The sequence below is a fragment of the Psittacula echo genome (assembly GCF_963264785.1).
Source record: "Psittacula echo genome assembly, chromosome: 2".
In the NCBI taxonomy this organism is placed as follows: domain Eukaryota; kingdom Metazoa; phylum Chordata; class Aves; order Psittaciformes; family Psittacidae; genus Psittacula; species Psittacula echo.
The window spans coordinates 137,188,361-137,201,083 of NC_137737.1; the positions used below are offsets into that span (position 1 = coordinate 137,188,361).

The window sequence follows — 12,723 nt, forward strand, 5'->3', positions numbered from 1 at the left end:
AGGACAGATCGCCAGATAAACCCCGGGAGAGAGGGAGGGAGGAAGAGAGGGGGAAAGCGGGGAAGGGACCCGGCGGGGCCTGGCCGCCTGCCCTGCCCTCTCTCCCTTCCCCGCACGGCAGCCAAGGGCAGGCGCTGCCCGACGCCCGCCGCCCCAGCGGAAACCGGCGCCCGTCCTTCCCCTACGCACCGAGCCCGCTCCCGGCGGGCGCGGGCCGTCCTCGCTCGCCACTGCCGGCGCTTCTCCGCCAGACGCAGCCCCGAGGGGTGTCCCGCCCGCTACCTGCAGCCGCAGGACTCCACCACCATGTCCTCGTACTGCTTGTACACCACGTTGTTGCCCGCGTCGATGTAGAGGATGCTGATGGGAGTCAATTTAGTGGGGACGCAGCAGCTGGGAGGCGTGGAGCCGGGGTCCATGGAGTTCATGAGGGTCTGAATGATGGCGTGGTTCGTGGGCTCCAGGTGGGAGCGCAGTGGGAAGTCGCAGACCCCTTCGCAGTGGTGGGCCTCGTACTCCAGCGGGGCGATAATCCAGTCGTCCCAGCCGAGCTCCTTGAAGTTGACGTGCAGCGGCTTCTTGCTGCAGCGCAGGCGGGACTTCTTGCCGTGCCGCTTGCCGTGCCTGCTGGCGAAGGCGGTGCGCCGCTGGCGCCGCGGCGGCGGCCGGCGGGCAGCAGGCGGCGGCGGCGGCGGCGAACCCAACTCAGCGCGCAGCTCCCCGAGCAGGCTCCGCCGCCGGGCGCGGGTGAAGACCACCAGCAGCGCCCGCTCCTGCGGCGGTCGTGGCCGGCGTCCGAAGCCCAGGCCCCGCAGGTCCAGCCAGCGCGGCGGCCCGCGGCCCGCTGAGGCCCGCAGCTCCAGGCACAGCCGCTTCGAAGGCCGCTGCTCCCGCAGGCCCTGCCGCACGTCGAAGACCTCCCAGTCAGCGGCCGGGGCCGCCCGCGGGTCCAGGGCGCGGGAGTCCAGAGGCCGTGGCGACAGGCAGGGAAAGATCTGCATGTGTAACAGGGCGGAGGGCGGCGGGCGGGCGCGGGAGGCCCGGCGGAAGAGCCGGAGCTCGGCCCCCACCAGCTCCTCCGTCTCCGAGAGCGTCGATACATCAAACACATACTGCTGCCGCCTCAAGGGAGCGGGCGAGAGATCGTCTGCGAGATAAAAAATAATTACAGTCAGTTGCGCTCAGGGGGGATCTGCCGAGAGGTCTCCGAGGGCAGCTCCTGCCCGCCAACCCCCCGGCCACCCGCCGGGCCCACTCCGGTCCGGGACCCGGGCCTCCACCGGGAGCCGGGCCTGAGTCGGTCCTGGGGAGGGAGGGGAAAAGGAGAAAGAAGAAGGAGAAGGAGGAATTCAAAGAAAAGAAGAAGGAGAAGGAAGAATTAAGAGAAAAGAGAAAAAAAAAAAAAGAAGAACGTGGAAGAAGGAAGGAGAACAAGAACACTAAGAAGAAGAAAGAAAGAAAAAGAGGAAGGGAGTAGAAAAATGAGAAGAAGAATGAAGAAGAAGAAAAGGAAGAAGATGGAAGAGAGAGGAGGTATGGAAGGACCCGCACCAGATATAAGACCATTCTCTCACATCAGAGGCAGCCCCTGCTCCATGCACATCTTCTGCCCATCAGCCCTGCCACCAGTATGGGACCGTCAGTATTTGTGTGCTTGTGTACATTACACACACATACACATATATATACACACATATATATTCTCGACCAAGAGAAAAACCTGGACTTCTTTTTTGACACATTGGTGTACGCAGTGCAGCGCAGAAAGCAAACCAGATTCCCCTGAGCTGCTTTCCAATAAAATGTTTACAACCCAGCAAATACAAGAATTCCCAAAGCCCCTGGTTTTCCCCAGAAGCTAGTAAAGCTTGTGTAGATCTCAATAGTAAAAGTGTCACTGGAGCCTCTGTTTAACAGCCCATGGCCACTTTTCCAAGCTCAGCCCGCTCCAGGGGTAGAAACGGAGACTAAAACCCCCTGTTATTTATTGATATCAAAGGTCATTGCGATTTTAATCACTGTATTGCACAATTTCGGTTCTACCTGACATATCTGGGGGAACCTCCTGGGGGGCAGGAGGAACGGGGATGATTTATGCAAACCAAGACCTTCAGACGCGCCACGGCAATGTAAAAATCAGTGCGGATTAATGTGCTTCAGAGCAGATTAGCATGCTCGAAAGTCCGCTGCGTTCCCCCACACGCCAAGAGGGAGATGGAGCGTGGAGTGCAGCAGTGCCAGGGGGAATTGCTGGGCAAAAGACCTGCCCTGAAGCCAGGCCACAGGACCCAAGGCGGAGCCCGTCCACCAGCCGAGCGCAACCCCCTGCCCACGTCACTCCCCCGGACCCTGCCACACCGGGCACCCCCGGCTGCAGAGCTGGGTGCCCGTCGGGCCCCGCACCCTTGCCCTGTCTGCGGGGCGAGGAGGCCGAAGCACGACCGCGGCCCCCACCTCGCCCCGAGGGTCGGTTCGGAAGAGGAGCCGGAACCGGACCCTTCCGGAGGGTCCGGAGCACTCCCTCCGCCACCCGGGCCTGAAAATGGGTCAGACCCTCCAGGCATCCCGGGCCTGCAGCATCCCGGCCCCAGCCTCCCACCTCTGGATCGGCGATTTCCTTCCCCGCCGAGAAGCGCAGAGCCGGGAGCGAGAGGCAGCCCGCCGGCCGCTCATCCCTCCCGGGGCGCGGGGGAAGTCTGTAAGAAACATACACACAATCCGAAAAATGTTGTCACAGCCGCAGGTGACGACAGCAGCTGCTCTATCGAGCTGCTGGAAAGAAAAGTGAAATCCGGCGACAACTGCCCAAAACAGCTGGACGGTCTCGGCAGCGCTGCAAGGATGAAGCAGGGCTTGGCCCATGGGTCGCTTGTGGATTTGAGGGTGTTTTCCCCCTTGCACATGCTTGGGCCAGTAGGCCCGGGGGCTCTGTTGCGAGAGGTGGATCCGGGAGCTCAGGGCAGCTCTGGAGCCATTGCCTCCTTCTTCGAGGGGGTCCCGGGCAGGACTGGGGGATTCAGAAAGAGGGGATGTGCACCCCTCGGGCAAGAACGTTCGGGTCCCCTTCTTCCTTCTCCTCGCCTTTGGTTTTCCCTGTGCCCAGCGTCTGTCAGATGCCCGGGCATCCGACATGGTGCAGACGGGTCTCCTGGACCTTCGAGCTGCATCCCACCTTCCTCCAACGGCTCCAGCGACCGTCGAAGAAACCAGATCAGCGCCTACCCCCGGCTTTGGGGTGTGGGCAGAGCCGGACCTGAGCACAGCTCCACTTTTAAGCCATCTCTTTTCTGAAGAGAGACGGGGGGGTGTCAGGCTTGGTTTCAAAGAGAGATGCTCGCTCTCTTTGGTTCTCTCTGTGGCGATGCGGTGGAGGTGGGGTAGCGCTGCCTCCAGCCCACTGTCCCTCCGGGGCAGACACCACTCCTCCTCTCCTCCCCGTCCTACTCCCGGCCTGTGTCCCGGCCGTGGGGACCCCGCATTCCTGCCAGGGTGCAGGAGCAGGGTCACTGTCCAGCCGCCCAAGCTTTCGGGGAAAGGGAGGACAGCCCTTTCTCGGGGGGTAGGGGGACACAGAGGTAGCAGCAAGCTCCCCACCCCCGGGGAACCCACACACAGGCGGGTGGCTGTGAGGCGGCCCTTTCGGGGGTGACATCTCGGCGTGCGGGTTAGAAGGGAGGGAGGCGGGGAGACGCTGAACTCCCCGGCGTTCCCGCTCCTGAAGCGGTTTATAAAGAGTCTGTAGACTCCTGTCATGCGTCGGAAAGGAAGGCTGGAGAGGCGGGACGGAAAGAACCAGCTCCGGTCTTCCGGGTGCCAAGGGCTTGCTCAGGGGGAACGCGCTTCCCAGCAGCATCCTACGAATCTCCAGCTTGGCGAAGATTGAAAGAGTCGTACGACGACTCCGGCTGGCTCGGTGGCATGGCACGCTGGGGACACGGCAGAATGGCAGAGAAATGTGACCCCGGGCAAGCAGGTCCGCAAGCTGGGTTCAGGCAGCACGACTCTGCGCTGCAAAACTCCCACTGCAGCTGCCGGCTCCCGCTTCTCTCTCCGGAAAAGGGGCAGGGCTGCCGGTTGTTTCAAATAAGCAGCTTTGAATCCGATCAGATAAAAGCTATTTATTCACTCTCGTAACTTAATAATTCCAGATGAATACATAATCCTAAACCAGTACTGGCTCGCTCCCAGCGCGGTAGAGAGGGTGGGAAAAGCAGCGGAGGGCGGGGAGGCAAAACGGTACCTCCGGAGCTCCGCAAGCCGGAGAAAGCCCGGTCTGGTTTGGGAACTCTTTGTTACAGCCAAGCTGCCGCTCTCCCGGCATACAAAGAACGGCAGCAGCGGCAGCTTGGGGGCACTCGGACTGTTCCCTCCTCTCCGGGAGACGAGCACACACGCATCGGGGCTTGCTCTCTTCAGTTTTGCTTTAGATCCAAGGAGCGGCTGGGGTGAAACCCGGGGCTTCTCACAGCCAATTCGAGATCTGCCTTCCTGTCGGGCCGCTTGAGGCTGTCATTACCGTTATTCCCATTACCGAAATACTCGGAGAGAGCAGCAAAGTCATGTCACATCCAGCCTGGCTGAGGAAAGGCACATTGCGGGAAATGCACCAAAGAGGTGTGTTTATATTCGTAACGTTAATTTAGATGAATGTTAGTTACGCTGTAAGCATTAGTTTTATTTCTACTCTCCGTTGTTTATTTTTTTCGGGAGAAGACAAAATACTGGGAGTTGGACGGAACGGGAAAAGAAGGGAGTATATCTATCTGGAGTTTCAGCGTGTGTCAGCGGTGGATGACGAGGGCAGCCCTGCTCCGCTCTGCCCTTCCAAAAGCTTCCGGGCAGCCAGCGAGCCCTGCGCAACCCGAGCAGAGCCGGACCAAGCTGAGCCGAGGCTCCCCCTTCCTCCGCCTCTCGCCTTGTCCCACCGCTTCCCTCCGCTCTGCGGTGGCGGCGGGTTTATAATCTCCACGGTAAATAAATGGCTTGACTGGTACGTTTCCCTGTGCGAAGCCTCTCCCGCTGCCCGGGCTCGGTTTCTCGCCGGCAGCCGGGACTTTGAGGCGAGCGGGGGGTTAACGAAGGCTACACGAAGTTTCCCTTTTCATGGCAGATCAGGTACTGGGCTCTCTGCCAATTCATCAGGGCTCAGATCTTAACTTTACATCACTGCAAATTATACCCAAACCACATTCAAGAAGAATTTTCCCGTTCCCAAATTCTCTTTCAAGCCATATTTAAACTTGCAAACCAAAAGCACATTTTCAGTTTAAAGACCCTTCGCAGGCGCTCGCTCAACAATAATCTGGAAATTAAAACATATATCCCCGCTAATTGAGAGGGGCTGCCCACACGTTGTCTGCGGAGTCGCGGGGTTGATAGGTATCTCTTTCGGAGCATTACCCGAGCTGTGGAAGAGGGGGACAGACTCTCCATGTGTGGTATTTCTCCGGGTTTCAGTTCCGCATCTCCCAGCGCCTGCCTCGCCGCGGTATTTTATTACACAGAGTGATTAGATTTAAATGTTTCGTTCGCCTCCCTATCGAGTAACCGGGAAAGACCACACCTTCCTCGGACGCCGTCCCAACCCTGCCAAAACCCCAGCGGGCTGATGGAGGGCTGCTTCCATCATTATTTTCTTTTGCTTTAAATTCTTTTCCCGACGGAGCGGGGAGGCACCTGGCTGCGATACACCTTTGATCACCGCTTCCCCGTCCCTGCGCGGAAGGCTGCCTGCCCTTGCCCCGCTCTCGCTGCCTCCGACGGCCACTTCTTCCCGCCGCTTCCCCGGTACCCGCAAGCGACGCTCGGCCCTCGGGTGCAGAGGAACCGTGGCAACACCCGCGGGGCATCCCGCGGGACTCCGGGCCCCTCATCTGTCCTCATCCCTTCGGGAGATACGCCGAGGCGGAGAGGGGCTTCCCCAGCGAGATTCTACCTGCTTTAACAGATATTAACCGAGTCCTCTTCTCTTTCCCCGTTTGCGGTGGTTTCACTACCCGAAATATTTCGATCGAGGAGAAATCATTCCTCCAAAATTATTCTTATTGAGAAAATCGGTCTGAATATTCCCAGCCCTCGGAGCTAAGAAATGGAGTGAGGGGACGCTTTGAAGGATATTTCTGAGCGACATGTGTGGAATACAGGAACACATCACGCAGATCTAGCCACAGCTAGCAAGGACTGAAACGTCCTCTTTCGCTCATAAAGCAGACTTCGTGCACGGAAGGACGCTCAACCTCGGTTCCAGCCTGAACCGAAATAGCAAGGAAAGGAGCATTTCTGTGATCAGCTGCTTTTCTTTTTCTATAGGACTACGAAGCAAGGAGGAGAACAAGGAGGGCGAGTGAACGTCCAGGGCCGGGCTGGCTCCGGAGGGCTGCTTGGCTCCCGGTCGGGACCAGCCCAGGCTGAAGCACAGCATCGCCCCGCTGGTGGCTGAAACTAAACAACTGCGAAGGGGAAAGCTCGGTCCTACCGTCCTCAAAACCAAAACCAAAATTAAATACTACTAATAAAAAATTAAACGCAATCTTTCAGCAAGCCCCGCAGAGGGGCTTCTGGATTTAAAAAGTAAAATTAAAAAATCGGGATCGGCTCCCAAAAGAGCCACCGCAATGGCTTGAGAGGCTTTAATGACTCCTTCCCGTTAGCAGAGCGGCTCCGCGGCCGCGCACCGCCCCGCCGAGCTCCGCGGGCTGCGTCCCCCAGCGCTCTGCTTATCCCTGACCGCCCTCCCCGCTGTGCAACCCCCGCACAAAAGAACCCAAACAAAATAATAACCACACCCCACCCCCTTCCGAAAACCCCGGTATTGAACAGGGAGAGACGAGGGGCCGCGGCTCCTGTTCCTCCCGCGCTTCTCCGCTCCCTCCCGCAGCTCCCGCAGCGCGGGGGATGAAACCCCGAAGACCCTCAAGGTCCTCCCGGCGCAGCAGCCCGGAGCTGCAGCCCGCTCTCCCAGCCGCCTGCCCAGCGCTGCCGGCTCCGCGGGCGCGGAAGCTCCGCTGGGCCGGGCCGCGCCGCTAGGTCTTTCCCCCGGCGCCTGGCGGGGATGAGAAGCGGCTGCTCGCCGCCGCGCTTCGGCCGTCTGGTCTGCATTAGTGTTTTTATAAGAGGCTCAAACAAATCGAATACAAGGTCACCAAATAATTAACAGTTGTGAATTCCCTCCTTCCCCATTAAAATACTTCCCTGCTTATATTTCATTTTCTTTCTGCCAACGACAACACTGCCTGGGCAAAGGCGCTGCGCAGATTACACTACATTGCAGCTTTCGGTCCACCCAGAAACCCGCTGTTTTGCATAAACATGTTGCACTAGATGAACTTCAAGTGGGATTTACTCTCTTTTCCTCTGGCACATGCACAGCCGGGCAGTTTCCAGCTTCTGCACACGGGATCCTCCTTTCGTCCTGCCCTCCCGTCCTCACCCCCTCCCGATCCCAATGGCAAGAGAGAAATAACAACGGCCGGACCCCTGCCATTCTGAACCAGCTGCCTCTCGACTGGAACACGAAACAGCACAAAGAAAACGGGGAGGGAAGAAGGAGTCTGTCTAGACCCATTTCGAATTCCTCATCCCTTGGGTGCGGAGCTCAAAGCTCCGCACACAGGAGCCAGGTGTGGTACCGCGGCTGCGGGAAGCTCCGCAGATGCGAAGGGCAAAGGACCTTGAGGCATCCGCTTCCCACGGGAGATCCTCTTGGAAATCGCGCTCCTCGGACCCCGGCTATTTCTTTTTTGTTTTTGGTTTGTCCCGAGCCATGCCGTGTTTCTTGCTAGCTGTGGATTTGCTTGTTTATAGGTCCCTTCTCCCGCTCTCTCTTTATTTTCTCCCCCCTGCCTGGTGGAGTCCTTGCAGCTCCTAATTGTCCTGCCTTACTGTGGAGCTCCAATGCTGGGGGTCCTGAGGCCAGCGAGAGCACCATCTGCGTTTTAATGAGTTACTTCATGTGCCAACAGTAATTTTCCTACATTCAGCTAGGTCCTGTCTGATCTTGAGACCGTAACAAGGGGAAGCGAGTGGGGGGCGGGAGGTGGTGTAGAAGTAGGAATCGCAAATCCTTTCTCCCCTTTCTACCCATGCGGGGGGTGGGGAAATATATAGATATATATGTATATATAACGCGGTAGTGAGGCTTTCCTCCCTCTCGAGCTGCCCTGAAAGCGATCTTACTAGCTCCAAGCGGGAAGGAAAGCAAGGAGCGGCGGGTAGGAGCTGTGCCTGGTCGGTGCTGGTGCCTGGGCCAGGCTGTCCCAGGGCCATTACGGGCAGGAGCCGACGCCGCGCTACCTATCCCGCGGGATGCTCCCACGGACACGCAGGCACAGCAGCCCATGCCGTGCGGGAAGGGTATTTCTCGTCAGGCAGGACTAAAAGCTGCTCCGTGCTTCTCTCGGAGCTGCTGTCCCCCCGAAATCGTGCTCTGAAGGATTCCGTGCGGGCAGGGCGGGAGGGACGTCCAGCGCCGCCTCCCCGGGTCCTGCCGCTTAGGTAAAGAGCAGCCCATCTAATTGGGTTAATTTGGTCGGCTATATTGTCTGCAAATTAATTGACAGAAACTCCCACTCCCCTTTCCCGCTTTCCCTGAGCAAAGACTGTTCATCATCAGCACAACTCCAGCTCGCCAATTAACTGGGCTAGGAGCCCACGGGGAGGTGGGCAGTAAAATAGCTACCACTTCAGAGGAACGGAAGCTCTCTTGAAGTTTTTTGGTGATGTGCCATTGGCTGGTCTGCTTCATTATGGGAGACTAGACAATATTTGATATGTTATGACATGAACACTCAATTAGATCACTGAGTTGAAATACTCCAATCAGTGGCTTGATGCTAAGCAACCCTCAGAAGGTCCAGCAAAAGGTCACAGTCTGTGACACATCAAATCAAAATCAATGGGGAAAAGTGAGGCTTTTCCTTAATCAAACCAGGACTTCTGTTAGCAAATCACTTCCCCCGGAGTAGAATCTGCCATGCAGCTAGATGAGCTAAATTTGTTAAATTAACTGTCTTTCTTCTCGTTATCAAGAATAAGATGATCTTGAGCGCAGCTCTAGTTCCCCGCGGCTCTCAGAATTAGCACCCCGTTTCCTTTCCGGCGGAGAACGCGGGCCAGCTCCTTCTGACCGCTGAACTTCCCAAGCCCTGTTTCTAGAAAGCGAGACCTCTTCCCCCATCCCTTCGTTTAACAGCGACGAAAACCAACAACCTCCACACGGCGACAGCGGAAAGCGAACCCCCGTGTCCCCTCTCCTCCCGGGGCGCTCCCGACCGCGAGTACCCACTGTGGGCGCTTCCACGCATCCTCCCGAGCCCCGAGGGGCGCGACGGGCACCGCGGGTGGGGGAGGGGGGAGAGCCCAGCCGCGCTCCCTCCGCGGCGAGGAACGGCCCAGAGCCGGGGATGGCCATGGGGCCGTGGGTCCGAGGAGGAGAGGGAATGCTCCGGATAGGGAGGAAGGCAGAGGGGGGTGGTTGGAGTTCGGTTAGGGTAGTGAGCGGCTCCTGGAGTTAAGGGGAGCCGTGCGGTCTTCCCGGCGCTGCGTTTTGCCCTAAAACTTCTGGAAGCGGGGAGGTCGGCGTGCACAACTCTCCGGGACCCGGGGGGAAGCCGCTGCCAGACGCCGGCAGGTACACGGGCAGGGTCTCGCGGGGGGCGGGGGGGGGGGGGGGGGCGGGCGGAGGGGTGGGTCTTCAGATATGGGAGAGGGCGAGAAGGAAAGAACGCACAGCACGCATTGGGAACCTGTTAATTAGTCTGTCCTTAATGACTCACAAACCAGGGTAATGAAAAAGAAATAAAAAGAGAAAAAAAGGGGAAGGGAAATGTTCATCCGGATCACGGAGAAACCTCCACCCGCCGCCCCGGTACTAGCGATAAAACAACGACAGAAAAACAAAGCAGGACCCCGGCCGGGGCTGCAGGTTGCCGGGGGGAGTCCCGGGAGCCCCGCGGTACCGGTGCCGTCCGGGGAGAGTGGGGGCAAGGCCTGGGGCCCGGCCGGTCCCGGGCTCCGCCACCCGCCCCGTCCTCTGCCCCCTCCGCGGGCCCGGGGGAGCGGCCCCACTGCCGGTCCTGGCTGGGACGGGTGTGGACCAGCCTCCCCCCGCTCAGCGGACGCAGGGTGCAGCCCCGAAGCAGACGGTGGGTCCGGGCCGCCCAGAGGAGCTCGGGTCCGGCGTTTACCTGGGCTCCGGGCTGCCTCCCCGCAAGCGGAGCCGGCTACGCCCCAGCCCTAATGCTTCCAAACGGGGCTGGTGCTATTCCAGGTAAACCCGATAAAGCGACCCTAGGCGAGAGCAGCTTTAGGCAGCAAATGTTTGCCCTCGGTCAGTTTGAACTTTCTGTTTGCCTTACAGCCGCAGCGATAAGAGCGATCCTTTCTCCGACAGACGCAAAGAAACCAGAAGAGCGATTTTTTTCTTTTCCCTCCGAGGTTGCATTTACACCCAAAACGCGCCTGCAAAGCTGGGGGGGGGTTTCCCACCATCCTGTGACGGCTCGGGGAGGAACACGCATGTTTCTCGCACGCAGCATTTACGGCCGCCGCTGTGCTGGTGTAGTGCTGCGGGACAGTTCGCACCGCGGGTTCTTCCTCAACTAAAACAACGCGATGCCACTTTTCTGCGATACCGAAGAGGTAAAAAACACCAGTGACCAGTGCAGCACGTTCCCCACCTCCCCAGCGCCAGACTCCGCGGGACGGCAGCCTCGCACCTCACAATGCTGCAGGAAGGGGCGCACCTAGCCCCGGAGGGGCTGTGAGGGGCATGAGGGAGGTTGAGGGACAGAACTTACCTAGTCCCTTGTCTACAAAACTAGTGATGGTGTTGGCGGATTTGGACGACTGAAAAAAACTGGCGTTGATGCCCAGTTTCTCTGCGATGGAGTAAGTCCTGAACAGAGACAGCATGTACTCGTGGGGTTCCGCCCGTGGGAACGCCCGGCCCACGGCGTGTCCGCCTTGCCGCGGGCGGTTCTCCCGTGGGGACCGAGGCACCCTGCGGCCCCGTCCGCCTTTGGAAGAGGCGGCGAGCTCCGAGGCGGAGGGGAGGGAAGCCGGGAGGCAGCAAGGTAAATCCCAGAGGAGGCTGGCGAGCAAGGCGGCGGAGAGCAGGGCCCGGCGTGCATTCATAGCGAGAGGCGGCGGCGGTGGGGAGGAAGAGGAGGGCGGCCCGACGTGCGGCTCCGGCGGCCCACGGAGCGGCGCGGGGACTGCGCGGCGGCGCGGCGCGGAGCGGGGACTGCACTCGGGCGGGCTCGGCCCGGAGCAGCCCGCCCCGCCCCGTGGGTACCGCCCCGCCGCGCACCGCCCCGTGGGGGCACCCAGCCCGCCCCGCGGGGCGGGACACCCCGCTGACGGGTGCTCGGGGGTCTCTTTACTCCCTCCTGTCTGTGGACTCCGCGTGGGAAGTGGGCATGAGGGCCGGGGGGAGATGCTGCATGTGTGGCTGCAACCCTTCGGGTACCGCTCCTCGTCAACTGGCCGATGCTTTGGCGTGTTCAGGTGTCCCTTGGGTGCTGCAGTGTCGGGTGAGGGCAAACTCACGTGATGCTAACAGTCTTGCTTGAGATCTTTCGCGTTCCCTCGGCTATGTGAGCAAGAACTTGCCACAAAGCAGGGGTCTTGCAAGACGGAGAATCTGATGGAAAGCGGAGGTCTCACCTTGGAATGCGCTAGGGCTCAGTTAGTGGGCAGCCTTGGGGCAGAGCCAGAGACCATTCTCATTCTCTCAAAATCTGCAAAGCCACCAAGAGGTGACCAGTCTGAGAGGAGCACATTCCAGGCTGGGGCCTGGGAAAATGCAGCACTGGGCAGGCAGTGCTGGCAAGATAAGCAAGATGTGGCAGGCAGAAAAGCCCCTCAGAGCGGGGCACAATGTCTTTCTTGCACTGGTCATGCAGAAGACAGCAGTGGAGCAGAAGCAGGAGGATTCACCCACCCCTTTTCATTTGGCTTTTCAGAGGTGCATCCTCTCATATAAGACTGGTGTTATATCTCCAAATGGTTTCATCCAACCGCCTATCTAGGGTTCACAGCCATGGGCGAAGCATGGTAACAAGCTTGTGTTACCCCACCTGTCCTGTTCCCTCCTTGCTTCTTCCAGACCTCCTCATCCTCCTTTACTTCTCCACTTGCTTTCTTCTGCTCTGTGCTGAGTTTCCCTACTCTCCTCTCCTCTCCTGATCTCCCATTCTCCACATCTTCCTACCTTTCCACTGGTGGATTTTCCTCTCATTCCACCAAGAGATGCTACAGCGTGAGGGTTGTGCAGTGAAAGCTCAGTCTGCAGCAAATAATGGGCTTTCAGTTCATGTTGAATTTGACATCTCCTCTATCAACAGCTGTTCTTCATGTCATGATCATGCAGTCATACACTGGACTCTCTTGCCTTTTTCTTTCTCCTTCTCATTTTCCACCAAGAGAGGACAACTTATACCTGGGCTTTTGGCACAACTCCTGGCACAACACACACATCAGTCGATGAGAGAGACACAGCTAGGGCATATAGAGCCAGCATCTAGCCTGGTAGGTCCCAGTTTGCTTATTGAGAGCTCAGTCCCACCCTGCTCCCCAGCTCTTGGGGAAAGATGCTAGGGGAGATGAGGAGCACATTCAAAGTAAGTGAGGGACTCAGGTTCCAAGTGACCAAGGCTGCATTGCCACTACTGAAGGAAATTACTGTAAGGTGCTTCCCCACAACCCTCCACATACGGCTCTGTT

At 58.7% G+C, this 12,723-nt stretch overlaps 1 protein-coding gene across 1 annotated transcript; it reads right to left on the minus strand.

The window, feature by feature from the left end:
* Positions 1 to 278: 278 nt before the first annotated feature.
* GDF6 (growth differentiation factor 6) lies at positions 279 to 11,133 on the minus strand (the record flags this gene model as incomplete). Its single annotated transcript, XM_080639685.1, has 2 exons — positions 279 to 1,147; positions 10,797 to 11,133. The coding sequence occupies 2 exons, from the start codon at positions 11,131 to 11,133 to the stop codon at positions 279 to 281; spliced, it is 1,206 nt and encodes a 401-aa protein (XP_080495811.1).
* Positions 11,134 to 12,723: the final 1,590 nt, after the last annotated feature.